The sequence below is a fragment of the Botrytis fragariae genome (assembly GCF_013461495.1).
Source record: "Botrytis fragariae strain BVB16 chromosome Unknown tig00000075, whole genome shotgun sequence".
Lineage (NCBI taxonomy): Eukaryota > Fungi > Ascomycota > Leotiomycetes > Helotiales > Sclerotiniaceae > Botrytis > Botrytis fragariae.
The window spans coordinates 484,706-512,055 of NW_023500995.1; the positions used below are offsets into that span (position 1 = coordinate 484,706).

Consider the following 27,350-nt stretch of genomic DNA (forward strand, 5'->3'; position numbering starts at 1 on the left):
GGGAAAATGCTAAATAGGTGATGATTGTCTGGTGGCTTGGAGGCAAAGATAAATGGATCAGATAGAGAGAGAGAGAGAGAGAGAGAGGGAGCAGCGAGGGATAGACAGAGTGAGTGCGTAGGCAATGAGTAAGTCAAAGACAAGACGACTGACCAGGTAGAAAATACATAAAAATTATGAACAAATTCAAGAAGCATTGGTAGCTGCATGTAGAAATAATTCCATCATAATATACTTTGAATTTTTTTATGGATTTAGTTTCATCTATGAGTATTTTGTATTTCCTTTTGCTTGCTTGCCCTCTCACATCAGAGAAGTTGTATGATTGTAACCATAGTTGCGATAGAATCTCATCCTCATTTATCTCAATACATCCTTTTGGTGTATCGTGTACTTCCATCGTACTTCCATCATATCATCCGTAAGTCTACCGTGGTTATACAATATCATTTTGAAATGTGCTCGTGCTTCAATCTACCTACTTATTAGTTCCTACTTTGTATTCATAATTACACCATCTCTCTCTTCCTCCCGTTTTTTCTATCAATCTCACGGCCCCCTGGCATACTATTTTTTTTGGTTCCTGGTCTATACAACGGACGTTCCCCCTACCTAACCTTTATAATTCTAGTAAATTGACTCCCTGGCCCGTACGCCTACGTTCCACAACTTGAGAGTATCCACAGAAATCTCTCATCCTCACACTGAAAGCTTCACAAGGCCCCAAGGCAAAAGGTTCTCACGAAATCGAGGCCACTTCAATTCATCCATTCATTCATTCATTCATTCCATTGAACCTCCTCCTCGCCATCCTTCTCCACCACCCACCTCTTCCCTCCGACCTCACCTCTACACTCTCTAGACCCAACCCTCGGCACCTCATCAGGAATACAACAACCAACAATCGATTTCGAAAGCGAAGGTTGATCGAACAATATTATCTCGTCGAGATTGTCAACATCTTTAATCGTGAGAGCCTCCGGAGGCTTATGGATAATGGTCGCTCGTAGATGATTTGGTTTCGATTCGAAGTTGTGAAAGGAGGATATACCCACCCAAAAAACAATCGACGATTTATCGTCACGACACTCCTTTAAAGACTCGCGATTTACACATATACGATTTGATACAATTAATTTTAAGATGTGAGTCGATATTTGTTCACCAAAAATAGAGAGTGTTTGCGAGGGAAAATGTTGGTTCGGCTTGAATGATGACCGTTCTTCGAATTGAGGTCGCGATGTCAATTCGTTCGCAAACTATCATCTAAACCTTGACTTTCAGATTTACGTTGATCATTCATGCGATATTCAATAAGTTAACATACTAATGACAATTATCAATAGCTACACTCTTTGACATTTTGTCAAGTACACTCGTTATTACTTATTCGCCCTGACAGTTAGTCTTCAATCTTCATTTTTGATGGCCGCGGTCGTTCTTCATCAACCAACGCCATCGTCGTACTCAACTTTGAGCTTCAACTAATCTATGTTTAGATCGATCTAAACTTTCGTCCAATACTTTCAAATACTAATATCTCAATAATAACTTCGAGATAAATTGAGATAAATTTAACAATTATGCATACACCTTCGCTACTCTTGGCCTCCGCGGTCCTTCTTTCCTCATTTGCCTCTGCAGAAGGGGATCGACCAAAATATTACTTCCCACGAGAAGTCAAAAGACAAATATATTCAAACAATACCATTACAAGCAATACACCAGCTCAAACATCGCATACGAAGGATGAATCTACCATTACATCTTCATTCTCATCCACAAAAGATCCACTATCAGATGATGGAACTCAAGATACTACGACGAATAAGAGGGCATCTTCAAGCAATTCATTCTTGGAAACTTTCTCATCCATGCTTGGCTTAGGAACGACAACTACGACATCAATACCTTCGTCGTCGAGTTTAACTACGAGCATCCCTGCTACTACGAGCATTTCTTCCAGCACTGCATCTTTGAGTACAACCATCGTTAGTGATGTATCTTCAAATGATATCACAACCATTCTAGTTATGAGTACTGTGACTCTAGGAACTGGATCTGGTGAAGTTCCCGTGATTCCACCAACGACAAGTTCGACTTCAACTTCGATTTCAGCTGTTGAAACAACTCCATCGCCAAGTGCTCAATCAACGGCGGAAAGTTCTGTTTTAAGTACCGATTTAAGTTCTAATGCTGGATATACTGGAGCATCAACTGGAACAAGCCAAACCATCGTTTCCGTACCCACGACTACTAGTCTTCCGGAACCTACGACTACCAGTTCTTCGAGTTCAATTGTCCCCGTACCCACGACTACCAGTTCCTCGACTTCAATTGTGGATGGAATTACAGGTGTTTCGACCGGAGTTGAATCCAGTATTTTGTCAGTTGAATCGACCACTTCACCCAGTTCGACTTTCATCAGCTCATCAGTACAATCTGTTGCGACAAGTTCCAATGCTGGATTTTCCGGAGCATCTACTGGTACATCCCAAACTGTTGTATCGGTTCCTACAATCATCAGTTCTTCTAGCTCAACCGTGGATGGAATTACCGGAGTATCAACTGGAGGATCTAGTTCAATCGTTTCTACACCATCCTCTACTTCGATTGTTGAAGGAATAACCGGAGTATCAACTGGAGTATCCAGCCCATCATCCACAAGTTCTTATGTTCTTGTCGGAGTTTCATCGGTTACTACAAAATCGGCTGTCGAACCAATCAGCACTTCTAGCAGTGCTGATATTGATATTTCCCTTGGATTAACTGGAGCTTCAACCGGCGTACCCACAACCACCAGCGCCACTAGCGTCTCTAGTGTCTCAAGCACGTCCGTCTCTGAAGATTCTGGCGTTTCTGGACCATCAACAGGTACACCCCCCAAATCTACTGAAACTAGCGCTACCGAAACTTCAATCCAAAGCACAGTTGCTGGAATTTCTGGAGCATCTACTGGTACTGCACCAGCCATTGTTCAAACAAGCACTTCGGAAACTTCAACCCAAACCTCAATTGATGGAATTTCCGGTGTATCCACTGGCACTGTCCCAACTTCTATCGAAAGTATTGCTTCCGAGACTTCAATTCCATCCTCGAGCTCAGTTGCGGGTATTACTGGAGCATCTACTGGATCTGGTTTATCAGTAACTGCGCCAGTTTCAGTTCCAACTTCAACCGAGACTCCAACCCAAAGTTCAACTGTCTCAGGTGTTTCTGGAGTACCTACCGGTACAGCCCCAACCGTTATTTCAAGTGTTGCCCAATCCTCAGAATCTTCTGAAACCCCTGTAGCCACAACTGCCAAATCTGCATCTTCCAGTGATATCGTTGGAACTGGTTCAGCTCCAAGTACAACTGTATCCCCATCTTCAGTCGCATCAGTAGATAGTTCTTCAAGCTCAAACCTTTTGGAACCAATTGTCGCTTCCACCGGTTTAATCCCATCCAGTATCATCCTTCCTACCACAACTTCTGAATCTGATTCTCAAAGTACATTGGTAACTTCAGCTACTACTTCCTCATCAGCTAGTGGAATCACTTTTGGACCAGGTGGAGTTTTGTCCGGCTCAAGTACTATCACTGCAAGTCCTTCGGATACGAATACTTCTCCAGTGTCTGTTTCAACTGATTCATCATCTGGTCTTTTAGGAGTTATTGGTACAGGAGTAACCAGTTTGGTTGGTAGCGTAACTTCAGATCTAGGAACTGCAGTATCTCAAGTAACCAGTGCTATTTTATCAACAGATTCATCAGCCGCAACCTCAAGTGCTGGGATCTCTGGACCTGCTACAGGTGTTTCTTCTGAAACTACTTTGGCTGGTGTTACTGGTCCATCTACTGCTGTCTCAGATATCTCAGCATCAAACACTGCTACTACGGATAGTTCAGTACCTACAACTGTTGCTGGAATTACTGGAATATCTACCGGTGCCTCAGCACCTTCAAATACAGTTTCTGGAATTACTGGAGCCTCAACAGGAACTGCTCCAATCTACAGTTCAGGCGCCGCTTCATCATCATCAGCTTCCGATGGTTTACTCTCATCCTTGGTCGGTGGTGTATCATCCTTGGTATCATCCGCTACCTCGGATGTTCTTCCAACTTCCTTGACTTCCCTTACGGATTCTGTCGCTTCGGCTTCGGCTTCCTCGGCAGGTATTATTGGAGCTACCACAGGTGTATCTGCCACGGATTTGAGCGCGACCGCTTCTGCTACTTCCGCTGGAATTACTGGCCCTGCAACTGGTGTTTCTAGTGGATCTGCATCTACTACAGCCCCAGCTGGTTTACTATCATCTCTTGTATCTGGAGTAACATCTGATTTGTCATCTGTAACTTCGGATGTCGGATCCCTCACATCTGATTTACTTACAACCAGTACTGCCTCAGCTACCGGAACAGAAGTTACTGATTCCGCATCTGTTACAGGTGCTTTGAACAGTACCGATGCTTCAAATACCGCTTCCGCTACAGATTTGATACCATCCCTTGTATCTGGAGTTACTTCCGACTTGAGTTCTGCCTTGGCATCTGAAACCTCGAATACATTGCCAACTACTACCGCTACTGATTTGAATGCTTCTGCATCATCTGCAGGAATCACCGGCCCAGTTACAGCAATTAGCTCTACTGCTACTGAATCCTCTGCCCCAACATCAACTGGTCTTCTTTCCGGTATTACTTCCCTTCTCGGATCAGTAACTTCGGATGTTGGCTCGGCCACTTCAGTTTTATCTTCGGATCTTTCTTCTGCTACTTCCAATGTAACCTCTGAAATTGGATCAATCACGTCAGATTTATCTAGTGCCCCAAGTTCAACAATTCTCAGTGGAACAGGTGTATCTGCCTCAGCTACAGCAACCTCGGAAAGTGCATCATCCACAGGATTATTATCCTCGGTCATTTCTGGTGTTACTTCTATTGTTGGTTCTTCCACAGATCTGTCTTCCACCGCAGCTAGTACTACTACTCCATCTTCCTCCAGTTCTACTCCATTGGGAAGTATAATATCCAGTATATTTGGCTCTAGCACTGCCAGTGAATCATCTGCTACGATTACTAGTGATATATCAACTGCCACTGGTGCTCCAAATGCTACAGCTATTACTTCTGGAACAGATATTGTATCAAGTACCTCCATTAGCCTTGGATCTTCCTCCACAATTTCAGGAACTGTTCTCCCAACCACTGCAAGTGGAAATGAGACCTCGATTGCAGTATCCACAACTGGCCTTTCCACCAGTATTCAAACCGGATCTGCTACCACCACATCCAGTTCAGGAACAGGAGTTGTTACCTTATCGACTTCCTCCGCAACTTCTGCAACCAGTGGATCAGCCAATGTCACCGATACCTCGACCTCTGCTTCCTCCGTTTCTGCCTCAAGTCTATCAAGCATTGCAACATCAGTTTCTGCCACAACAACTCCAAATACAACGGTCACTGATGTATCCTCAACGGCAGCTTCTTCAGCAACTGTCACCTCTGGAAGCTCAGCTACTACTGCACCAATCACTTCCGTCCCATCGACGACGATTACTCCATCAACAATTGCCTCCCCTACTCAAGAAAGTACTACGTCAGTTGTGAAGACTCAAACGGCTGCTGAAACAACAGCTCCTCTCACAATCTATCCAACAGCTACAAACAATGCTACATCAATGTGGCTTCCACAAACCATCATTGTTCAATCTTCATCGACCAATCAAGTTACCCCTACCAATACTGCACTTGCTACAACTTTACCAAAGGTCATTACACCCAGTGGATCTATTCCAACCAGTCCAGAAAATTCTACCTTGGTTCAACTTGGTTTCCTTTTCCAACTTAATTATGCATTTGTTGTTGCCAACCCACTTTCATCAGCACAAATCTTCCAATACCTCCCAATAGGTATTGCAAATGGATTAGGAATCAAGCAAGAACAAGTTGTTATGCACAGTCTTATTCCTTACAATACACAATCTCAATTGGAATACATCACAACTTTGGCACTCGCTTATATTCCAACCAACTTGGTTAGCACACTTGAACTTGATTTGCATACACCTACCGCAGCTATCTACAACAATGCCGATACTTCAGTTAGCACACTTGTTAGCTATATCAACCCTTCTATTCCATTAACACCTGGATCAACTCTTGAAGGTGGTTCTGGAACGGGCACTGATAGTTCTGGATCAGCAGCAACTACTAGTGCTTCAGGCAATAGTGGTGTCTTCAATACTGATGCTCAAAATACCTCACCAAAGGTTAAGAGTACCACAGCTGGTATCGTTGTTGGAGCAGCAGGTGCAGCAGCAGCTTATGGTGCTGCCATGTTCTTCATTGCTAGAAGATATAAGAAACGTAAGCTTAGCCATCGTCGATCCAACTCGATCATGAATGCATCAGAAATGAGACAATCTGGTGCTTTCACTGGTGGTGCCTTCATGTCTGGTGGTCGTTTGACACCTGGTATCGGAGGAACCGATAGAAATAGTGGAGGAAGTGGAAGAAGTGCAGGACATTCAGCACGTACACAACAAATCTCGGCACCAATGATGGCAGAGAATTCATTGGGATGGAATTGAGGACTGTTGAACAGGTCAATTTAATTTCTCCTTCACAACATATACCCCCAAATTCAAAACACATGAAGGTAATCTCAAGAACTTCATCTCGTTGTATCATATACATCCTCTCAAAAATCTCAGCATCTGTCTGAAGAAGAGCAATACGCTCATCAATTTTTCCTTCTTTATTTATTTTCAAGTCATTGGGCGTTGGGTATCGTCTTTATACCCCCTTCTTTGCCTCATTATATAAAAAACGTTCCTAATATTTCGGGTATGGTTTTTTGATACGGAAGGTTTTTATTTTATTCATGTTGAGAGGAGGATAAAATTCAGGCGGTTGGAGGAGGACTTGACGGAGAAGAAGAACAAGAAGAAGAAGAAGAAGTAAAGGGAGAAAGACGGAAAGAGAGAAAGATATTTGAGGGCTTGAGGAAGAAGAACTTGGTGAGAAATGAGGATGAATTTAAAAAACCTTTGTGTATATTTACGATCCTACGAACGCGGATATTTCTTTAAAGAGTGAAAGATGTTGTAGCCGCCGCACGCAAGCAAAGATACCTGGTATGTGAAATTTTGAGGTGACGTTGATGTTGATGTTGATGTTTTGTTTGTTTGTTTTATTAAATGTAATTTGGATGCGCTTTATTACAGGATGGATTTATAGATATAGTAGTAATAATAATTATGGAGAGCAAAGGAGGATGAAGGGAAGGGAAGGGAAGGGAAGGGATGGAACGGATGTAGGAACGGAATTTGGGGTTTGAAAGGATAGGGAAGGTGGGAAGGGGAAAGATGGATGCCTGAGGTATGAATGAGGAATTATTTGTTTACATTTTTATGTTTTATTGTGAATTGTGAATTGTGAATTGTGAATTGTGAATTGTGAATTGTGAAGAGTGTTCATCACCTAATGAATCGATGAATTGATGAGTGAAACAAGTGAAACAAGTGAATTCAAGTGAGGGGTGAGGTGAGTTATGAGTGAGTACATAGATAGGTGAGTGAACAGTGAGCAGTAAGACAGATTTTCCCTACCGACCGAATATCACATCTTATCACTTTCATGTCGCTATCGTTACTAGGTAGTAGGTCGTAGGTAGGTGGGTGTTAGCTCTGGACCTCTCACGGACTGTATCTATCCGTCGTTGATTAGATTGTTTATGTGATTTATGTCCAAGTAGCTATCCAGTACCGCTATCTATCTACGTCTCCGTACACATCGTACAAGAGATGAAACTGACTGATCGCTTCTTGGATTCTCATCGTCGGTCCATTCAGAAAATCTACGCGATAGATACACTGGCTATACACTGGCTATACACTGGCTATACACCTCTCTACTCTAGGCAGACAGTCAGTAGAAAAAAGGGGACACGAAATGTATAAATGTATTTTTAGATGGATATGTAGATTGGTAATATGCTCAACTCCATTTTCATGGCTGTGTGCCTCGATATCCTGCAGCATGTAGGTATGTAGAATCTAGAGATGTACGTGCGGACTCCGGAGCTCGCGGAGTGTGGGATTGTGGTGTTGTATTGGTTGGTTGTCCAGTCTTAGCTATCTTGCGTACCTAGGGAGGGTGCTAGGGAGGGTGCTAGGGATGATACCAGGTACGATACTAGGTATGCATGGTTAATAGCTGGAGAACGCGAAAACGTGGCTGGGAAGAAAAAACAGTTGAGTCGAATGGATCGTTGCCCCGTCAACTTGTCCTCCCGCCATTCCATTTCGTGGAGATGTTGATCCAGTTTTTTTACCCTCTTTACCCTCTTTCCCTCTTTCCCTCGTTCCCTCCCATGCTTGCTTGCGTGCCTTGCCTTGTCTGCCCTAGAGGAAAATTGGATGCTGCGTGTCTACGAAAGAAAGTCCTGTCCTGTCCTGTACCCGTCCGGTACCTACATACCTACATACTTCCTCTCTCCACTTGGTCCATGATAATCGATAGTCATTACACTTTTATTTTTTTGAATATTGGAATTGGATTTGGGGAATTGAATTTGAATCTGAACTTGAATCTGAATCCAAAGAAACCTTGGAAAAGCCAATTCTGAGACTCAAACTCCCCAAAGAATATCAATATTTACACCAAACATTCGCTTCTCACGCAAACCATTCCAAATCCATTCATGGAAGAGTAAACATTCATTCGCATTCCCCCCAAAGAAGATTGGAATTGGCGCATTTCCGTCGCAAAATTCACTCCCCAAATCACAATAAGCATAATTTTAAATATGGATCGCTCAAATACGCCCTCGATGCCTCCAATGTATTCAGAGACATATCCAGATGAATATGATTCAATACCTGCAGGTCATAATCGACATGGCTCCGAAATTCGTTTGTTAACTTCCTACGATGATCCCGATACCCGTCCGTATGTAGTACCACTCGCTCCGCGAGCTCTTCATTTATCTCCCAGGAAACCCCCTCCAGCCGTGTCCGTGGCGACCCCAGAGCATCTCGCGTCTCGCAAGGAAGAAGAAGAGGAAGTCATCTCATCTTGCAAGTTGCAAACAAAAGTCGAGATATCAGCGACAGCTATGAGTGCCCATGACCCCAATGATATCGCGCATCTCTTGCCTGTTCTTCCAGATGGCCCTTCCCGTCGAAGATCTCTTAGGCACCCGGTTTCCTCTCCTTTGTCTACTTTGAAATCGCAATTGAGAGGTAAAAAAAGCTCACTGTTGAAAAATATTAGTACTTCCTCCGATCGCAGATCTTATCAAGCTTCTGTTATGTCCACAGATTCGTACGATGATCATAGAAGAGCTCCGTCGATAAATACATATGACGATCATAGACGTCCTCCATCAATGAACACCTACGACGACCATAGGCGTCCTCCATCAATGAATACCTACGACGACCATAGAAGACCTCCATCAATTAATACCTACGATGACCACAGAAGACCTCCTACGGCAACCACATATGACGATCATCGAAGAGCGCCTTCAATTATAGACAACGTCCCAGATTTACCTCCTCCCGAAAGCGCATATCGCCCATATTCCCCCCTACAATATTCACCCTCCGGTCGAGCTTCTCCCACGCGAACTTGGTCTCCAATTAGAGAAGAAAGGAATTCTTCGGAATTCAACGTGCCGCCGCCAATGGGTTATCAATATGAGCCATCGGACTTGAATGGAAGTCCAAGACCTGGCACACCTTCAACAGCTTATGGGGGAAGTCCAAGAAGACCACTACCTCCAGCTCCGTTATTCGCGGCTCACGGTGCTCGGTCACCATTTGGAGATGACGCAACGATTCATATACCGCTCGAACACGATTATGAAGAAGAAATGTTAGATGAGGATAATTTTGGGCCGGAAAAGAGGGACGTGGGAGGAACTATGAGGTCGAGACAATCATATTCGACTTTTGGTGATGATATGGAAAGTGCAAAGGACTACGAACATTATGGGCCCGCACCTTCCGGAAAACAAGAACGAAGGGGTGCTAATAGGACGACTCAAATGAAGAAACGAGAAGTCAAACTTATCAACGGAGAACTGATTTTGGAGTGTAAAATCCCTACCATTCTTTACAGTTTCTTACCCCGAAGAGATGAAATCGAATTCACACATATGCGATATACAGCCGTTACATGCGATCCCGATGATTTTGTCGCGAAAGGTTACAAATTACGTCAAAATATGGGAGCCACGGCTAGAGAAACCGAACTTTTCATCTGTATTACCATGTACAATGAGACGGAAATTGATTTCACGCGAACGATGCATGCTGTTATGAAGAACATCTCACATTTCTGTTCTCGATCGAAATCTAGAACGTGGGGAGAAAATGGATGGCAAAAGATTGTGGTTGCTATTATTTCCGATGGTAGACAGAAAATTCATCCGAGAACCCTCGATGCTCTGGCGGCTATGGGTGTTTATCAAGATGGAATTGCTAAGAATTTGGTTAATGGGAGAGAAGTCCAAGCTCATGTGTATGAGTATACGACTCAAGTTTCTTTGGATTCGGACCTCAAGTTCAAAGGTGCTGAAAAGGGAATTGTTCCTTGTCAGATGCTTTTTTGTCTCAAGGAGAAGAATGCAAAGAAATTGAATTCCCATCGTTGGTTCTTCAATGCTTTTGGAAGAGCTCTCACACCGAATATTTGCATCATGTTGGATGTGGGTACGAAACCTGGAGGCAATTCGCTTTATCATTTGTGGAAAGCTTTTGATACCGACTCTAATGTTGCTGGTGCTTGTGGAGAAATCAAAGCTATGAAAGGGAAAGGATGGATGGGTCTTCTCAATCCTTTGGTGGCGTCTCAAAATTTTGAGTATAAGATGTCGAATATTCTTGACAAGCCTATTGAGAGTGTGTTTGGTTACATCACTGTTTTGCCTGGTGCATTGAGTGCATACAGATATCATGCTTTACAGAATGATCATACCGGTCATGGTCCACTGAGTCAATATTTCAAGGGAGAAACGCTACACGGTCAAAATGCAGATGTCTTCACGGCAAATATGTATTTGGCTGAGGATCGTATTTTGTGTTGGGAATTGGTGGCTAAGAGAGATGAAAGATGGGTCTTGAAATATGTGAAGGGATGTACTGGAGAGACTGATGTGCCAGGTAAGTTGAATTGCTCCTGTTGCTATGGAATTTACTGATCCTGTTTTAGATACTGTTCCTGAATTCGTATCGCAAAGAAGAAGATGGCTTAATGGAGCTTTCTTCGCAGCTGTCTATTCTCTGGCCCATTTTAAACAAGTATGGCATACCGATCATACCCTCGGACGAAAGATTCTCCTTCACGTTGAATTCATTTATCAATTCATTCAACTTCTCTTCACTTACTTTTCTCTGGCCAATTTCTACCTCACATTCTACTTCATTGCCGGTTCCCTATCTGTTGACAATATGGATCCATTTGGTCACAGTATCGGAAAATATATATTTTATGTCCTAAAATATGTCTGTGTTCTTCTCACCGCCACACAATTCATTCTATCTATGGGAAATCGACCACAAGGAGCACGAAAGTTATACTACATGTCCATGATCATTTACTCGATAATCATGGTATACACACTCTTCTCCACCATTTATATCGTTTACCGAGAAGTCCACGATAATGCCAAAAGTCTCGTGCTTGGCAATAATCTCTTCACCAATCTTGTCGTATCGCTTTGTTCAACAATAGGCCTCTACTTCCTCATGTCTTTCCTCTATCTCGATCCTTGGCATATGTTCACCAGTTCTGGGTCTTACTTCGCCCTCCTTCCAAGTTACATCTGTACACTTCAAGTCTACGCGTTTTGCAATACTCACGATGTTACATGGGGAACTAAAGGTGACAATGTCATGTCCAACGATCTTGGAGCCGCTTCTGGAAAGGGTCAAACGGTTGAACTCGAAATGCCCTCTGAGCAACTCGATATCGATTCCGGCTATGATGAAGCTCTTCGCAATCTCCGTGACAGACTCGAAGTCCCCGTTCCTCCTATCTCGGAATCGCAACAGCAGGAAGACTACTACAAGAGTGTCCGTACGTACATGGTTCTCGTCTGGATGATTGCAAATGGTACGTTGGCAATGGCTGTTAGTGAAGCTTATGGACCGGATCACTTGGGGACGAATTATTACTTGACCTTTCTTCTGTGGGCGGTGGCGGCCTTGGCACTCTTTAGAGCGGTGGGATCGAGTGCGTTTGGAATTATTAATTGTGTGGAGGCGATTGTGGAGGGCAGGATTAGGTTGACGATGACGGTTCCTCGATGGATGGGAGGGTGGAGTTCGAAGATTAGTGAGGGGATTAGCGAGGGGATTAGTAGTGTGGGGAATGCGGTTAAGAGGAATTAGGGGAAGGGGAGTAGGAGATTGATTAGGAGGGAAGATGAGGATGTAAGAAAGGAAAGAAGGAGAAAAATTAATACATAAGGAGGGGTGCGGATGAAGAAGGGGGATGATACAAGAGAGGAAAAGAAAAGAAGAGTTTTTGATTGATACCATGGGAACACGAAGCAGAGATCTTACTTATACCACACCACGGAAGAAAGGAAATACCTCGGGATATAGGAATGGGTTGGTTGCTCGGTTGGTTAGCATGTGGATGGGATTTGGAGGTTCTTTTTTTTATTTATGCTTCGAATGATGGATGGATGGGTGTATGTAAATATGTAAATAGGGTTTGGAGAGGGGTTTCTTGTTTTATTAATGATGTTTTTCTATTGATTTATTTATGTTTTTGATGAGTGGAGATGTGAGGGCATGATGTAATGATGTAATGAGGGATATGAGGAGATGTGAGGAGATGGATAAGATAGATGATCTTCGAACCCGAGAAAGAAATACTTAGATTAGGTATGCTCTGAAAACGCCAATTCTTTGTGAATGTGAATGTGACTGGGAAGATTCATGTTGATTTCCTCGCTAGATGGAATGGACTTTCAATACATCTCGCTTCTGGGTATGCGATGTTGGAAGCGGACATGGGTTGGAGGGAGTAGAATCTTGGGGTTGAGGATCAAATTGTCAGGAGAGGTGGTGGAGTGCGTGGGATGTAGAGTTTAAAGATGGAGGAGCAAAGTTTTGATGGGGAGGGATGGGAAGAATTTCTTGGGTAGATTGAGTGATGAGTTATTTGATGATTGTGATCTGAATGCTCAATGGATGGAGTGAACGTTAGGACTTTCCTGAGCACATGCTTCAAGATCAGGACAGACACATTCACTGATAGTGGAATGCACGACTATCTATTCTAGCACCAGTATTCCAATTCCAAGAGAACGCCTATCTAATCCTCCATGATAAATTTCAAAAATGCCTGCGCTACTTTCACACCATCGTGCTCCTTGTCCACTCTCCCCACCGCATCCCTATAAGTCTCATCGTCAAAAACCCCCGATGCATGTCGTGCCTCCAACAACTCCCTCACTATCTCCTCTGTAAATTCGGGATGTCCTTGGACCGTGATGAGTTTTTTGCTAATGTACATTCCCTGCGTGGCGCATTTATCTGTGTATGCTAACTGTTCGACTTCGGAAGGATATTCGTAGATGATGTCTTTGTGCATTTGGAATATATTCTTTTGATTTGTTAGTTTTAGTATTCCTCCCCTTCTCTCAACTCCCAACTCCCATTTCATGTATGAAATCAAATCAAATCAAATCAAAGCAATGGAGCTAGAGCTAGAAATAGAGATAGAAATAAATAAATCAACATACCAATTTCTCCAACCCAAAAATCTCCTTCCCCCTCCCTGTCAATTCCACCGGCGTAACACTCACCTCCCACCCCCGATCACTCCGATCCACCTTCACCCCCAACGCCCTCCCAATAATCTGATGTCCAAAACACACTCCCACAAGCCGCACTCTCTCCTGTGCCAAAACCCCCTTTACAAACTCCACCAATTTCACTATCCACGCATCGGAATCAAAAGACGTATGGCGACTTCCGCTAATGAGAATTGCGTCGATAGAAGAGAGAGGGGGATATTCCTGCGCGGTTACGACATCGTATTTGGTGATCTGCAGAGCGGATTCTGCGAGCGGAGGAGAGAGGGATGAGGCTCCCCGGTGGAGGAGCGAGGTGAATACCCCGCCGTATCCGCCGTATTTGGAATTGGTGTTTTGGAGGGGGGTGTCGCATTCGAGGATTGCGATGCGCAGGGGGGGTGGAGGCATGGTGATTGGATGTAAGATGTGCTGTTTTGCTGCTTGTTTTTTTGGAATAGAGATAGAGATATAGATATAGATATAGATATAGATATAGATATAGATATAGATATAGATATAGATATAGATATAGATATAGATCAATGAAAGTGAGTGTGAATTCCAAGATGACAACGAGAGGGATCTTGAACGGCAATGTTTATTCTTATGGGAAATAGATAAGTCAAAAGATTGAATTAATATTTGGTAAACAGATTGTCTGTTTGATATGATATCAAGTCCGATATTGCTCCGGGATATTTTTGGCTCGGCGTGCTATGATTTCTCTTATCGATAACGGGTATTGTGTTTGACCGAATATTATCCGTACTTATGATGGCTCCCGAGGTCTGCAGTATATCCATGTTTGCATGCAGAATACTTTGAGTAGAAAGCCTGGGGTTGTATTTGTAGCGAGTGATTGTTGATTGTTGATTCGCGCCCTTTGCATGATCATGATTGAATGTATTGTATTAGATGGAAATGCGTGTAGAGTGTTCTAGAATGGGATCCCGTCTTCAAGAGATAGATAGCTAAAGAAGGTCACATTATTCTAAGTCATCGCATAAGACCTGTTCAATCAGAAAACACAACGTTCAATTGTATGAATAATCGAAATCTCATATATGCTACATCCATCTCACCCCAAGAGACGAAGCGGGAAAATCATACTTTGCGCTGATAGGTTCCCCGTCACGAAAGTCCTTCACCCGTTATGGTGCGACGAGTGTCACTGGTGGATGGATGCAACTGCTATCTAACATTGCATTTCCTAAAATCCTTGTTCCCTCTTCTCTAGGTGCATCGTATGTACGTGCTATGTATGAAAGCGGGACTGACTCACTCGGTGAATTCTTTTCTTTGATGGATCAAAAGGGATGAGGGGTTTTCGTAGCACGATTGCGTTATATAGAGGGTCACAGGGTTATATATTTCCCATCCCCTCTAACCTCTGGAGGAAAGTGGAGGAGTTTGGGGTCAGCAATTACCTTGTAGATGATTGTGAGGGTGTCGAGAAAAAAATGACTGCTCCATTTGGCGGTGACTCCGAATTCGCTTTGGGAGTGCTGGTGTGTCTATATATATGTTGATCATTATTTTCTGATGGTTGACTTTGTTTGAACTTTTGTTGAGTATTATCGGTTTCGTACAGAGGAGAGACATTATGGCGGAAAACAATCATCGAGCTGGTGGTCACAATACCTCATCCCATACCGCCACAGAAACTACACCACTTCTCTTTCCACCAAGAAGCGATACACCCGCCATTGAAGAAGTATTGGTGGACAATGATGGTGATTCAACAGGAACCGACATCGATCCCAATGAATTCGACCTGATGTTATCGAGAACAACATCATTTACAGCCATTGGCATCGAAACCAATCCTCAAGAATCATCTATGTTTCGAAGCTCTCGAATTCACCACCATACCAAACGAGGATCGAGAAATTCAAGTCGTGTAAGCACGAGACGGAAATCCATCTCTGGTTCTATCAGGAGTATACGAGAAACCATCGAGGACGAAGACGAGGAACCCAAATCCCCATTTCTAGGTGGTGTTGGGGTAAAGAGATTTTGGCTCATTTTCGGTGGTGTGCTTTTAACATATACATTATCTTCATTTGATTCTACCATCATGGTTTCGAGTCATCCAGTCATCACTTCATATTTTCATGCGTCTAATAGTGCATCATGGTTATCCACCGCATTTCTCCTCACATCCACCAGTTTCCAACCTATTTTTGGGCGTCTCTCCGATGCTATGGGTAGAAAACCTCCGTATATTTTTTCCATGATTTTGTTCCTAGTATCGACAATTTGGTGTGCTCTTGCTCAAAGTATGACGAGTTTCATTATTGCAAGAGCAGTTTGTGGTTTGGGTGCTGGAGGTGTTATGTCCATGGGATCGATTATCACAAGTGATCTCATACCCATTGAGATCCGAGGAGCGTATCAATCATATCTCAATATCGTCTTTGGAATTGGAGCAGCTTCCGGTGCGGCACTAGGTGGTGCGATTGCGGATCATCTTGGATGGAGATGGGAATTTGGGGTTCAGGTTCCCGGGTTGATTCTTTGCTTGATTGTTTCGTGTTTTGTTATACCGAATGATTTGGGTTTGAATAGGGGGAAGAAAACGTTGAAGGAGGCTTTGAGTGTTTTTGATTATAAAGGGTCATTGTTACTGATGGCCACTATTACTTTCTTCATACTCGCAATCGTAAGTACCTTCCCAGAAGCCTGTCAAATTCCTTCCACATATGTGTACAACACAATCTGACACCCATCAGAATCTCGGCGGCAATATCTACCCCTGGACACACCCTTTAATCCTCACCTGTATAATCCTCACCATCATCGGTCTTCCCCTATTCATCATAACCGAATACTACGCCCCCAACCCGTTATGCCCCTCTCCCTCATAACCCATAACCCCCGCGGTTCCCTCATCGTCGGCAACGCCCTCGGCGCCATCGTAATCAACGCAGTCCTCTTCAACATCCCCCTCTATTTTCAAGCCGTTCTCCTCGAATCCCCCACCGCATCCGGTCTCCGTCTCATCATCCCCTCCATCGCCGCCAGCGCAATCGGTACTCTAACCGGTTTTCTCATTACCTGGACTCGCAACCTGAAAACTCCCTTGGTCCTCGGTGTCTCTCTTTACGTTATCGGAACTATAGGATTAGTAGCTATGAATCGCTCATTGCCAAATTGGGCATACGTATTACTATTGATTCCATCGAGTATGGGCCAAGGATTCCAAATGCCGGGAAGTTTCATGAGTGTTTTGGCCGTGAGTGAACAAGGGGAACAAGCGGTTGTTACAACGACATTGGTCTTGTGGAGGTGTATGGGACAGGTTTTGGGGGTGGCGGTCAGTTCGCTGATTGTGCAGAATTCGCTGGTGGGATTTTTGAATGTGAATGTTGTGGGTCCGGATAAGGAGAAGGTATTTCTTTCTTCTTGTTCTCTCTGTTTTTTCTACATCCTCTCTAGGATCTACTCACTTATAGTCCAAGTGAAAAACTAACAAATAAATCAATAAATAGGTAATCGAAGCAGTCCGCTCCTCCGTCCAAGCAGTAGCAGGACTAGAACCCCACTACCGAGATCAAGTAATCGATTCCTACGCAGAAGCACTAAAAGCCGCGTATATATTTGCGTTGGCGGTAAGTGTTTTATCTTTTGGTATAACGATAGGGGTTAAATTGCCCAAACTTGGGTTTAGAAAGTAAGGAGAAACTAGCAAGGAAGAAGGCATTGTGAGAAAAAAACAGGGGAAAGAAGTCTTGTGAGGAGGTAGATGAAAATGTTGTTATGGTATGAAGAGATGGAATCAGTGAATAGGGATAAAATTGTAAGTCTGAATATAAGCTTAGTTTGACATGATTTAATTTGGCGATTGGAAAGAAAAGGAAAAGAAAAGAAAAGTTTAGGGTGTGGTTTGGGATTTTTTGGAGGGGATGGGTTATGAATGATGAATGGATAAATAAACAAATGACTACGTAAATGAATAAATGAATACACGAAGAACAAGAAATAAACCGCTTTGTAATCGAACACATGTTATAATAATATACCAGAGATTATATCCATCAATATACAAATTAGCCTAGCTCGATACTAACGAGGTGGTCAAGGGGCACGTATCGCTTAAGAAAGTGATGAGGGGTGAATAAAGACGATTGTTTCTGGTGTTTCATGACGGGATGATGAGGTATTTATTTTGGAGATACAGATAAGGAGTTGGGAATAATCGTTTGACAAAACAAAGCAAAGGAGATTTATAGATAGGTGTGAAGTGAATATACAAGCGAGAGGTTGATTCTAGAGCCAAGTTTCTTAGATAAGAATGGTAGGTATATGAGGTGGGAAATGAGATGAACTTTTCAAATTGAGTCTCGATATCGTGAGGAGTTTATGGAGCAGTTATTAGAGTGTTTTGCCGATACGTGGATAAGTGGATATCTGGGCAATAGCGAATTGGAGATTATTATCTTCACGTGGAATGGGATAGAATGTTGGCGTGGGGAATGTATGCCGAGCAATAATGGACTGACTACTTTATATCGAAAACACTCAATCCAATTGAGATGCTCCATTAAAGCTACTATCTTTGCTTATCCGCATCAATGACATTCCTATCCATCGAGCCGATCAATCTAACAAGCTTTCCCTCAACAAGCACCACCCACAGAAACCACACCCCTGGGCTTCTGCCTCAAGATCTTATCCTCCTCAAAATCTTTCCTTACACTCTCTGCAATCTCATCATCTGTGAGAATTTTCCACCCCACAATCGCCATAGCTTTAGCCGTCAAAATAGTGATATCATGAGCTTCTTTTGTAGCGGCTGCTTGTGTGAATTGAGGAGTGTGATTAAATGCTGTATCGGAGATTCCATACCAACCATGAAAACCGGGACATTCGTATGTTACGTTACCTGAAATAGCGATATTGGTTAGAAGATGAGCTTTGTTTTAAGAGAGGTTTGAGACTTGCCCATATCTGTTGAGCCCGGCGCATTATCAATGTGTTTAAAATCACATGTAACGGGGTATTTGAGACTTTCCATCGCTTGGGCGTACTGGTAGCAGATTGGCTTGTTGGGTCGTGTATCCGCGTATGTATTGATTCTGGGTAGGGTCAATACATTTCTTTCTAAATCGGAGAGAAAGATAAAACGTACTCTTCAAACTCAACGGTACAGCCTGTTGCTATAGCAGCTCCCTCAAAACATTTAATTGCTCGGGCTTTGAGCTCATCAGCCTCTTTGAGTGTAGCGCTTCTGATGTAATAAACTAATCCTGCACTAGCCGTGATGATATTTGGTCTTGTACCACCAGATTCAATCACACCCTGGTGTAGGTTAGAACATATGTGTCTCAAGAAATATTTATTGTACTTACATTGATCCTTTCATATGGTTTGATCTGTTGTCTCAGTGCACTTATAGCATTGTAAGCAAGAACAACAGCATCAAGCGCATTGATACCCTCCCAAGGTGCCATAGCCGCATGAGAAGGCTTGCCCGTGTAATGAATCTTGAACTTGTGGTTTGCCAACGTGGTGCTATAGGCAGAACCGACAAGGCCATGACTCTGGTCCCTGATAGATGGATGGACCATCATACAAGCATCAACATCTTTGTACGCTCCAGCGTCGATGAGCTTCAATTTTCCTCCACCTCCTTCCTCGGCTGGTGTTCCCAAAAGCCTGACTCGGCCAGGAACATTTTTCTCTTTGATTGCTGCCGCAAGACCAAGAAATGATGCAATTGAAGCAGTAGCAATGAGATTGTGGCCACACGCGTGTCCGATATCGGGTAAAGCATCATATTCCGCGTTGTATACTACCAGACGACCCCCACTACCATACTCAGCCGAGAAAGCTGTTGGTACACCATACGCTCCAGTCGTGACAGAGTAACCTAACTCTTTCAACATAGACGTAATATTGTCGTGTGCCTTTACTTCATTGTATCCAAGCTCTGGATTTTCGTGGATCTAAATTTGTGAGATACGGTGTAGTTGTATGTGGAAAAGAAGACTGCTACCTTTTGATTGATCGCTTTCAACTTGTCATCGTACTGACTGATGGCTTGATCGAAAAAATTTGCGTCATCCATTTCTGATAGTGATTTTCTTTTGATTCTTGGTGGACTGCTTAATTGCTGAACAAATGTGCGGATGGGAAACAAGGGAGGAGCAAATGCTAGCTTACTAATAAACCAATGCAAAGTCAATTGGCAATAAACTCAAGAGGAACGAAGGGGTATCTATAAAAAGCACACCACTTTTGGAAAATGCAATGATTTCAGTATTGACAGGCGTAACCAATCGAAATGAGTGCCACGGTTCGTTCAATATCATGCTTCTATTCACAGACATCAGTATCGCGGGGTAAAATCAAAATTGGCGAGCTCCAATTCTAATTGGTTAGTCGAGACGACCAGCCGCATTTGACCCACTTGACAGGTCTGATTTGATAACAGCCAATCATTTCAGCCTTTTCCTCAACTTCACTTCATCAGCTCAACTCAGCCTCCAGTCATCATGGCCTTGATTTTGTCTCGTAAAGGTCCTAGATCTGCGCATAAATGTTCACACCGATGGGGCAATGTTGGAAAGAAACTTCCAACAATTGTTTGAGCACTTGGATTAGGCTTGGACCCCACCTCGAACTTTGAGCCAGCTTGGATCGCATACTCTACCATGTCACAACCCAGAAGAGGCCTCAGGTCTAGATCAGGTAGGTGTCCTTGATAGTCGAAAGCTTCAATCTAATTGAGTATAGGATGTATGACTTGTAGACGTGCTAGAGTGAGATGTGACGAAAACCATCCGATATGTGAAAGGTGTAATCGTCTAGAGTTAGATTGTTCATACCAGCCATTTGTTTCCCGAAGGGAAAAGGAACGAGGGCATCGAGAAGCGAGAGAAAGGTCAATTCCAGTTCAGATCATCCCAAATATCGTTGGATTGTTACCACATCCAACCCCAGCAGACGTCAACGAATTTCTCCATGCTGTGGAACACGAAGTATCTCCTGACATGTGGAGCATGCATGAATGGACGACCAATACGGGACATGGATTTATCTTACCCGAAGGTTCCTTCAATCTCGAGACATTTGACGGACTCGCGCCAGGAAACAAGGACACTTACACTAATAGCCCCCCATCGCCGTTTCAACCTTTAAGAGCTCTTGACCTTGTGGGCCGAGATAATGTTGTGTTCCAGGATGAATATTATGCTCAAGGATGCGTCACACTTCATTTCCCAAATTTGCGCCATTCAAGTCCATTAAAACTCTCACCATCAGAGAAACGGGCCGTTGAACACTACGAGAAGACGTTATCATTGAAGTTTACCACCAAAAACCCAACTTGGTCAACCCAGCAAATATATATTTGTCTCGGCGCGCAAGATCCTCTAATTATGCACTTGCTGCTTGCGATATCATTTCGTGATTTGTTTTTCAAAGATAAGGATAATGAACTTCACGACCTTGCCCAAAAGCACTTTCGAGCTGGAATTGGTCGTTTACTGACAGCCATCTCCGAGGAGGAAACACCACATCACTTGAGTATCATGGCAGCTTTCTGGTTTCTATATATGCTTGGATCAAGTCAAATTCATGCGGGTATCGGTACAATGATGCTCTTGAGCAGGGTTGTATGCGATTATGTGCAAAAGCACGTAGCGGGTCTTCTAGATCTAGATCCACTCAATAAGCGACACGCAAATCCTCCATTACCTTTCCACCTTCGTGATCAATCGTTACTAGCTCGAGTTACAGTTTGGATGTTTTACGCCGATGTTGGATTTTGCTTTTGCTACCGTGGTGGGGATCTTGCAAGATATCTTTGCACCGACACAAAGAATATATCTAAGATCGTCGACATGGGCCGTGCTGTTCTTGCTCTGAACTTTGACCAAGACTATCCACCAGATCAAGCAGCTGATGATACGCAGAATCTTGAAGTGCTAGATCTTTTATGGAAATCGGCAATAATGTGTCAGTTAGTGAATGACCTTGACCAAAACATCCCTTCAGATGAGATAGAACAACAATTTTGTGAACTCGAGCAAACTTACAGCTCTATATTTGAACTCGCTGCAATGGATCTGGAAACTCGTCCAAGGTTTCTGGTCAACGCCGATTGGATACTCAGCTACTTCTACGCGATACGTATCTACCACTTTCGATATACTACCAAGAATGAAGATCGCAACGCAAGACCGAAAATAGTCAAACGAGCTCTCAAGTCACTCTTGGACATTGCTCAAAGAATCTTTGCGAAAGGCGACGAAGAACATTATGAGAGACTTCATTGGCCCTTATTCATGGCAGGGATCGAAACCACGGATGCTATACATCGGGAATGGATCTTGGAAAAATTCTCATCTGGAAAGTTCAAGACTGTTCTGGAGAAGGTATTGAAGATTCAGCATCTTAGTGGAACAAGGGTTCATATGTCTTTAGTTCGCGAGATGTGCTCTAAGGAAGGAGATGCTCCTCGTGTTACTTTCCTTGGCTTTTGACACATCTAATCTTGGGTTTCATCTCCATTTTGCTTCATCTGATATCCGTTCTCGTCTGGAGAATTCTTGAAGCTTTTTAGCGTGGTGTTGGGAGAGCATTGTTTTCACTTGGTAACATTTCACGAATTCTCGTGGGATGTTCTCATTGGCGAATTAATAAACTCATTATCCTTCACAACTCTTACTTGTTATCAGGTTGTTCTCTTTGGTATATTATAAGATGTGAAGTCATGGTTAACAGGAGAAGACAAAGTACTTACGGCTTATTCTGGTCCAATGAACTCTCCAGTGTCATAGTTCGAAGTTTATTCAGCTATCAATTTTGGTTCTAGTGACAGCTGTTATGCCTTGCCCACATTGCGCATAACCCTAAAATATATCACTAATGAGTTGCTTGCTCCCCCTGTCTCAAACAGGTTCAAATATCCATCTTTCTAATCTCCTGGTTCTGCTTCTATGGTATAATTTGATTCGAAGAAAGCTTTGTGCGAATATGGCAGCCTTTTTTGTCTCATGGAATGTATTGCGGCTTCATAGGCTTCCTCCAACGTCATTTTATCGTCTGATGCTTTCAGAAATACAAGGAACTCCGGCAAATTTATGTAGTCGTTTTGTGCGTTCCAATGTTCCCAGAGCCATACACTGATAATTTCTAAACCAATCCGGCATCTTTCGCGATTGACCTTTTCCTGTCGATCAAGATTTTTGATGTGCGCATGGCTTACACACAAAGTACTCTTTTCCATTAAAATGCTTGAAAGACATGGATAGTCTCGGAATTTTCTCGGCCTCTCTTGCGCTGGCTCCGTCACGACCGATAAACTTACCAGCAACATTCTGGTTCGTGATTTGAAATAGGTGCCGACGAGAAAGATTCTACGAAACGTTCTGAGACCGGGTTGCAACTACTGCATCTCCTGGAACTCAATCAAATTTACTTCGGCTAGTCACAAGCGAAAATCTACCAGCGGCGCTATAAAGTTGCCTGAAATTCAACTGTTGTCCTGCACCGAGTTCGCGTATGAAATATATCAAGTTTTGACAAGAATATTGGCGCATTGATTTTTCAAACCACACACCGGCAATATCAAGAGCCAGTCGTCGCTCTACCTGTCCTCCTTTGCTCCAACCTTCCAGTCAACATACAATGTAGTCCTTGGATTGTGTACAAAGAACGTCCAAAGGAACTCCAAGCGCACTGAGTGATCCTTTCCTATTGTGCAAGAAGGCTTTCTTGATAATGAGACTGGCATGGCCTGTAATATCAATGCCAACTAGTCGTGGATGATAAGGTCCAATTGAATATCCCAATCTGTTTGGTACAAGTGCTATCGGTTCAGTAACTTCCTCCGATTGAATTGAATGTCTCAATGGGTCTGATCGTTTCGACGAGTTTGGTACAATTGACATTGATGCTGAACAATCGACGTTTGGTTATTCTACAGCCAGGTATTCCAATCAATTTAATGAATGGAACATTAGCTGACCCATATCTGGTTCTGCTTTGATTGAGTGGCCTGCAATATTCGACTAAAACGACGTTGCATCGCCAATGACTAGTTTTTCTTGTCTGCTTGGTGAGTTGTTGGCTTCAAATGAGGATTTTTTCCTCGAGTATCCTGCTCTGTTTGATGAGATTGGGTACCGCATGATCAAGGCCCAGCTCTTTCTGGTTGCTTGGGCTTTCTTTGGGGCGTAAATGAAGAAGTCTCTTCTGATTGTCTTTCTTTAGAATTCATTACAAGTGACTGACGAAGAGCTAGAATTTGACTGCGATTTGACGCGTATTCTTTGCCAGCGTTTGATGTTTCCATGACAAAGGAAAAGAAACCTCTAGTACGATCCGGCACAGAGCATACGGTGTTGCCAAAATCCTTTCCACGGGGTCTTTCATCTGCTGAATCGTGAGCCATTAGTCTCTCGCCTCCACGGGATAATCTACAACCACGATCCTTACCAGCTGTATGTATCAGCCTTCTAAACACCTATTAAAGAATGATTGTGGCATACCAGAAGCATTCCATATATTTTCTATCATCAATTTGAACCTTCGAGCCTCTGAGAAACTGCTGTAATTTTTTGACTTTGAACCACCATCATGCGGTCGCTTGTTGACGCGGTCAAAAGCCATGTGAAAAATTCTGTCTCGGTTCAGAGCCGATGCTTTCCTACCCCATCGTGATTCGACTACTTGATTTATTAATTCTGCCCAATAATCATTATCAATATAAGATAATGAGTCGTCATCTATATTCCATCTGGTAAGATGGTATTCAGCAAAATCGCTGGAATCTGCTTGATGAACTCGTAGATAGTATAGATGGCAAGAGCTAGTGCACGATAAAAATTAATCCCTTGAGGGAGATGTTATTCTTTTTTTTTTTTTTGAGATGATATATATTTAGTGGTACCAAATACCCTTGAATATCGAAGTAGAAGTCCATAGTTCTTTAACGGCTTCAGCATAATCAATTGAAGTTGAGATATTTATGGCAGCGCCCAGGAGTAGTGGCTGTTTTAATAATGCTAAGGCTTGTAGAACACTACTCTCCTTAGTTCAATGGTCACCACCTTTGCATACGGCAACTACTCGACCAGGGTATTTTTTCTACTTTCTTGTATTCCGATTTATCACATCTAGTCTATTATTTACCATCTAACATGTAATCTCATCGCATCATATCGTGGATATCATAACAAAAATCAAACAAGCACACGCTATCCCTTCATCCACCCAATATCGTACAAACAGATGAGCGCCAAGCGCCCGACATTTCCCAACTCTTATGAACTGCGATTGACAGCCACAAATCCGAAGAAAAACACTCAGTTCCTAGCAAAAGGGTATCTATCCGTTCTATCAACCTCCTCCTCTAGCTTCTCTCTTTGCTCAATTACCGTATCTTCGCCACTCGTCCTTCCACTCTCTCCACCATGGACATGATTATGCAGACGTCCAGCATCCGCAACCGTGTTTTCGTTTCTACTTTCTCTTCTGATCTTTTCCTCATCTCCAATGTGGGCGCCGGTAGCAACACCTTCTTCTGCGTGCTTTCCGCCGTTTCGTGACTCCTTTGCATTCTTTCTAATCCTTCTTTCTGTCCAAACAGGATTCTCTCCCTTCTCATATGCTTCTTCGAAAATCTCATCGAGCTTTTCGAGTGGGTATCCTTTGGTCTCCACAAAGGTATACCAGATAACTGGTACGAAAGCAAGGTTGACACACATAAATACGAAATATGTTTTCCAGCTAATGCTGTAAATCATAATTGGAGCCAACTGAACAACGATGTAATTGCCAATCCAGTTGAAAGATGTTGAAAGACCGTTAGCTTCTGCTCTGATTCGAAGCGGCGTCACCTCGGCTGGATAGAGCCAAGTAATGCCTAACCATCCCACTGCGAAAAAGGCAATGAAAATGAAGATAAAGGCAGTAGCAACATAACCGGGAGCCTTATAGTCTTCTGTTGTTTGTGAAAGACAGACACCGATGACCATAGATGAAAGTCCCATTCCTAGAGCACCCGTGATCATCATTTTGCGGCGGCCAAAATGGTCGACAATGAACAAAGCGAAAATGGCGGCGGCAAGATAGAGAGTTCCATAGCAGGCGGTTAGGAGACGGGCAAGAGCCGGAGAGAAGCCCAGAGAGTCCTCAAAGACAGTTCTGTGGTACATCATTAGCACATGTACACAAGAATGAATATGAATACAAAAACTTACGTTGCGTAATACGTAACAAGATTAGTGCCTCCAATTTGTTGGAAAAGTTGCGAAGTATATGCAATGGTAACTCTCCATCTGTTCATCTCAGGACCACTTCCATAAAATTCCTTAAGTGTGAGCTTTTGTCCTTTTGTGATAGCAGTAACTCTCTTGAGTTCCCTAACCTCTTCGATAATTCGTGGATCATCTTTCTCGCATCTCTGTAGGCGGCAGAGAATCTCGATTGCGTGCTCGTCCTTGTCTTTCTTGAGTAGCCATTTAGGCGATTCTGGCAATGCGAGGATACCAATGAGGAGAATGACTCCAAAAAATGCTTGGAAAGCAATTGGAAAGCGCCATTGGAATGAACCATACTGGGTGACGAAAAAGAATCCATAATTCAGCCAATACGATAGCATAACTATGTTTGATCAGCTGAAGTTAATAGAAAAAGGGGACAAATACCACTTACTGCCTCCAGCAATCAGAGCACCCTCGAACAAGACCAAGAATCCTCGAATCTTAGGTGGTGCCATTTCACTTTGCCAAACTGGAATGGATGAAGTGTTCATTCCGTTTCCAACACCAGTAACGATTCTTCCCACAATCAATTGAGCCATCCCAAAACTTGAAGCTTGAATCGCAGTACCAATCAACATGATAACAGTTCCCAATAACACAGCTCTCCTTCTTCCGAGTTTGTCGCCAAAGCCGATGATAAAGAATGACCCGAGTAAACAACCAATTTCGTAAATTGCAACGACCAAGGCTTGAATTGCTCCAGATTTGTTGTGCGGTTCCATCTGAGGGAAGTATGCAAGGAAGTTTTCCTCCGTAATGATTCCGGACATGATACCCTCTGAATACACTGGTTAGTTTGGCTTTTTGGTCCGAGTTGGGACATTACTTACGATCATATCCGAAAAGTAAGAAACCACTTGCAGCAGTTGCGCAGACAAGACTCTCAAGAGCCTTCCCTTGCACCGTCTTCCCAAGGAAACCCGTATGACTTAGTAAACCCATAATTGTAAATGCGCTTTCTGGAGGGGGCTTTCAAGTTGTTCTGGATTGAAAAGAATCATACGAGGTGGGAGATGGGGGACTATATGGGGTCTGGGGAGCATTTTTTCCTCCTCGAGTCGGTATGGAGAGGTCCACAAAAGATAGAAAAAACATTGATAGTCATGATGAAATTTCTCCTAGGTGGACCCTATGTTCAAGTAATATGGGTAGATCCAAACATGCACAAATGGAAGTGGCTATCAAAACTGGAAGTATGATATCAGACCTCGAAAAATTGTAAGCTGTGGAGGTGCCGCATTTTTTGAACTCCATTTTGATACCTGGTGGAG

General features: G+C 43.2%; 9 protein-coding genes across 9 annotated transcripts; 4 read left to right on the plus strand and 5 right to left on the minus strand.

Annotated features, from left to right (window-relative positions):
• Positions 1 to 1,583: 1,583 nt before the first annotated feature.
• Bfra_005637 (putative basic proline-rich protein) lies at positions 1,584 to 6,575 on the plus strand (the record flags this gene model as incomplete). Its single annotated transcript, XM_037336017.1, has 1 exon — positions 1,584 to 6,575. One exon carries the CDS (start codon positions 1,584 to 1,586, stop codon positions 6,573 to 6,575), a length of 4,992 nt encoding a protein of 1,663 aa, XP_037191227.1.
• Positions 6,576 to 8,794: 2,219 nt separating this feature from the next.
• Positions 8,795 to 12,386, plus strand: Bfra_005638 (putative chitin synthase 2 protein; the record flags this gene model as incomplete). Its single annotated transcript, XM_037336018.1, has 2 exons — positions 8,795 to 11,156; positions 11,206 to 12,386. The coding sequence occupies 2 exons, from the start codon at positions 8,795 to 8,797 to the stop codon at positions 12,384 to 12,386; spliced, it is 3,543 nt and encodes a 1,180-aa protein (XP_037191228.1).
• Positions 12,387 to 13,320: 934 nt separating this feature from the next.
• On the minus strand, positions 13,321 to 14,212 carry Bfra_005639 (putative glutamine amidotransferase class-i protein; the record flags this gene model as incomplete). The annotated part of the gene is made up of 2 exons (XM_037336019.1): positions 13,321 to 13,611; positions 13,751 to 14,212. The coding sequence occupies 2 exons, from the start codon at positions 14,210 to 14,212 to the stop codon at positions 13,321 to 13,323; spliced, it is 753 nt and encodes a 250-aa protein (XP_037191229.1).
• A 1,195-nt stretch (positions 14,213 to 15,407) lies between these two features.
• On the plus strand, positions 15,408 to 17,481 carry Bfra_005640 (putative major facilitator superfamily transporter protein; the record flags this gene model as incomplete). The annotated part of the gene is made up of 3 exons (XM_037336020.1): positions 15,408 to 16,470; positions 16,537 to 17,195; positions 17,296 to 17,481. The coding sequence occupies 3 exons, from the start codon at positions 15,408 to 15,410 to the stop codon at positions 17,479 to 17,481; spliced, it is 1,908 nt and encodes a 635-aa protein (XP_037191230.1).
• A 942-nt stretch (positions 17,482 to 18,423) lies between these two features.
• Positions 18,424 to 19,874, minus strand: Bfra_005641 (putative aminobenzoyl-glutamate utilization protein b protein; the record flags this gene model as incomplete). Its single annotated transcript, XM_037336021.1, has 5 exons — positions 18,424 to 18,689; positions 18,749 to 18,882; positions 18,936 to 19,105; positions 19,156 to 19,752; positions 19,803 to 19,874. The coding sequence occupies 5 exons, from the start codon at positions 19,872 to 19,874 to the stop codon at positions 18,424 to 18,426; spliced, it is 1,239 nt and encodes a 412-aa protein (XP_037191231.1).
• Positions 19,875 to 20,460: 586 nt separating this feature from the next.
• On the plus strand, positions 20,461 to 22,293 carry Bfra_005642 (putative transcription factor cys6 protein; the record flags this gene model as incomplete). Its single annotated transcript, XM_037336022.1, has 2 exons — positions 20,461 to 20,497; positions 20,543 to 22,293. 2 exons carry the CDS (start codon positions 20,461 to 20,463, stop codon positions 22,291 to 22,293), a joined length of 1,788 nt encoding a protein of 595 aa, XP_037191232.1.
• A 434-nt stretch (positions 22,294 to 22,727) lies between these two features.
• Bfra_005643 (uncharacterized protein) lies at positions 22,728 to 23,703 on the minus strand (the record flags this gene model as incomplete). The annotated part of the gene is made up of 2 exons (XM_037336023.1): positions 22,728 to 22,982; positions 23,440 to 23,703. 2 exons carry the CDS (start codon positions 23,701 to 23,703, stop codon positions 22,728 to 22,730), a joined length of 519 nt encoding a protein of 172 aa, XP_037191233.1.
• Positions 23,704 to 23,945: 242 nt separating this feature from the next.
• Positions 23,946 to 24,424, minus strand: Bfra_005644 (uncharacterized protein; the record flags this gene model as incomplete). The annotated part of the gene is made up of 2 exons (XM_037336024.1): positions 23,946 to 24,253; positions 24,304 to 24,424. The coding sequence occupies 2 exons, from the start codon at positions 24,422 to 24,424 to the stop codon at positions 23,946 to 23,948; spliced, it is 429 nt and encodes a 142-aa protein (XP_037191234.1).
• A 695-nt stretch (positions 24,425 to 25,119) lies between these two features.
• Bfra_005645 (putative mfs sugar transporter protein) lies at positions 25,120 to 27,021 on the minus strand (the record flags this gene model as incomplete). The annotated part of the gene is made up of 4 exons (XM_037336025.1): positions 25,120 to 25,960; positions 26,017 to 26,419; positions 26,471 to 26,857; positions 26,910 to 27,021. 4 exons carry the CDS (start codon positions 27,019 to 27,021, stop codon positions 25,120 to 25,122), a joined length of 1,743 nt encoding a protein of 580 aa, XP_037191235.1.
• Between the last annotated feature and the right edge of the window lie 329 nt (positions 27,022 to 27,350).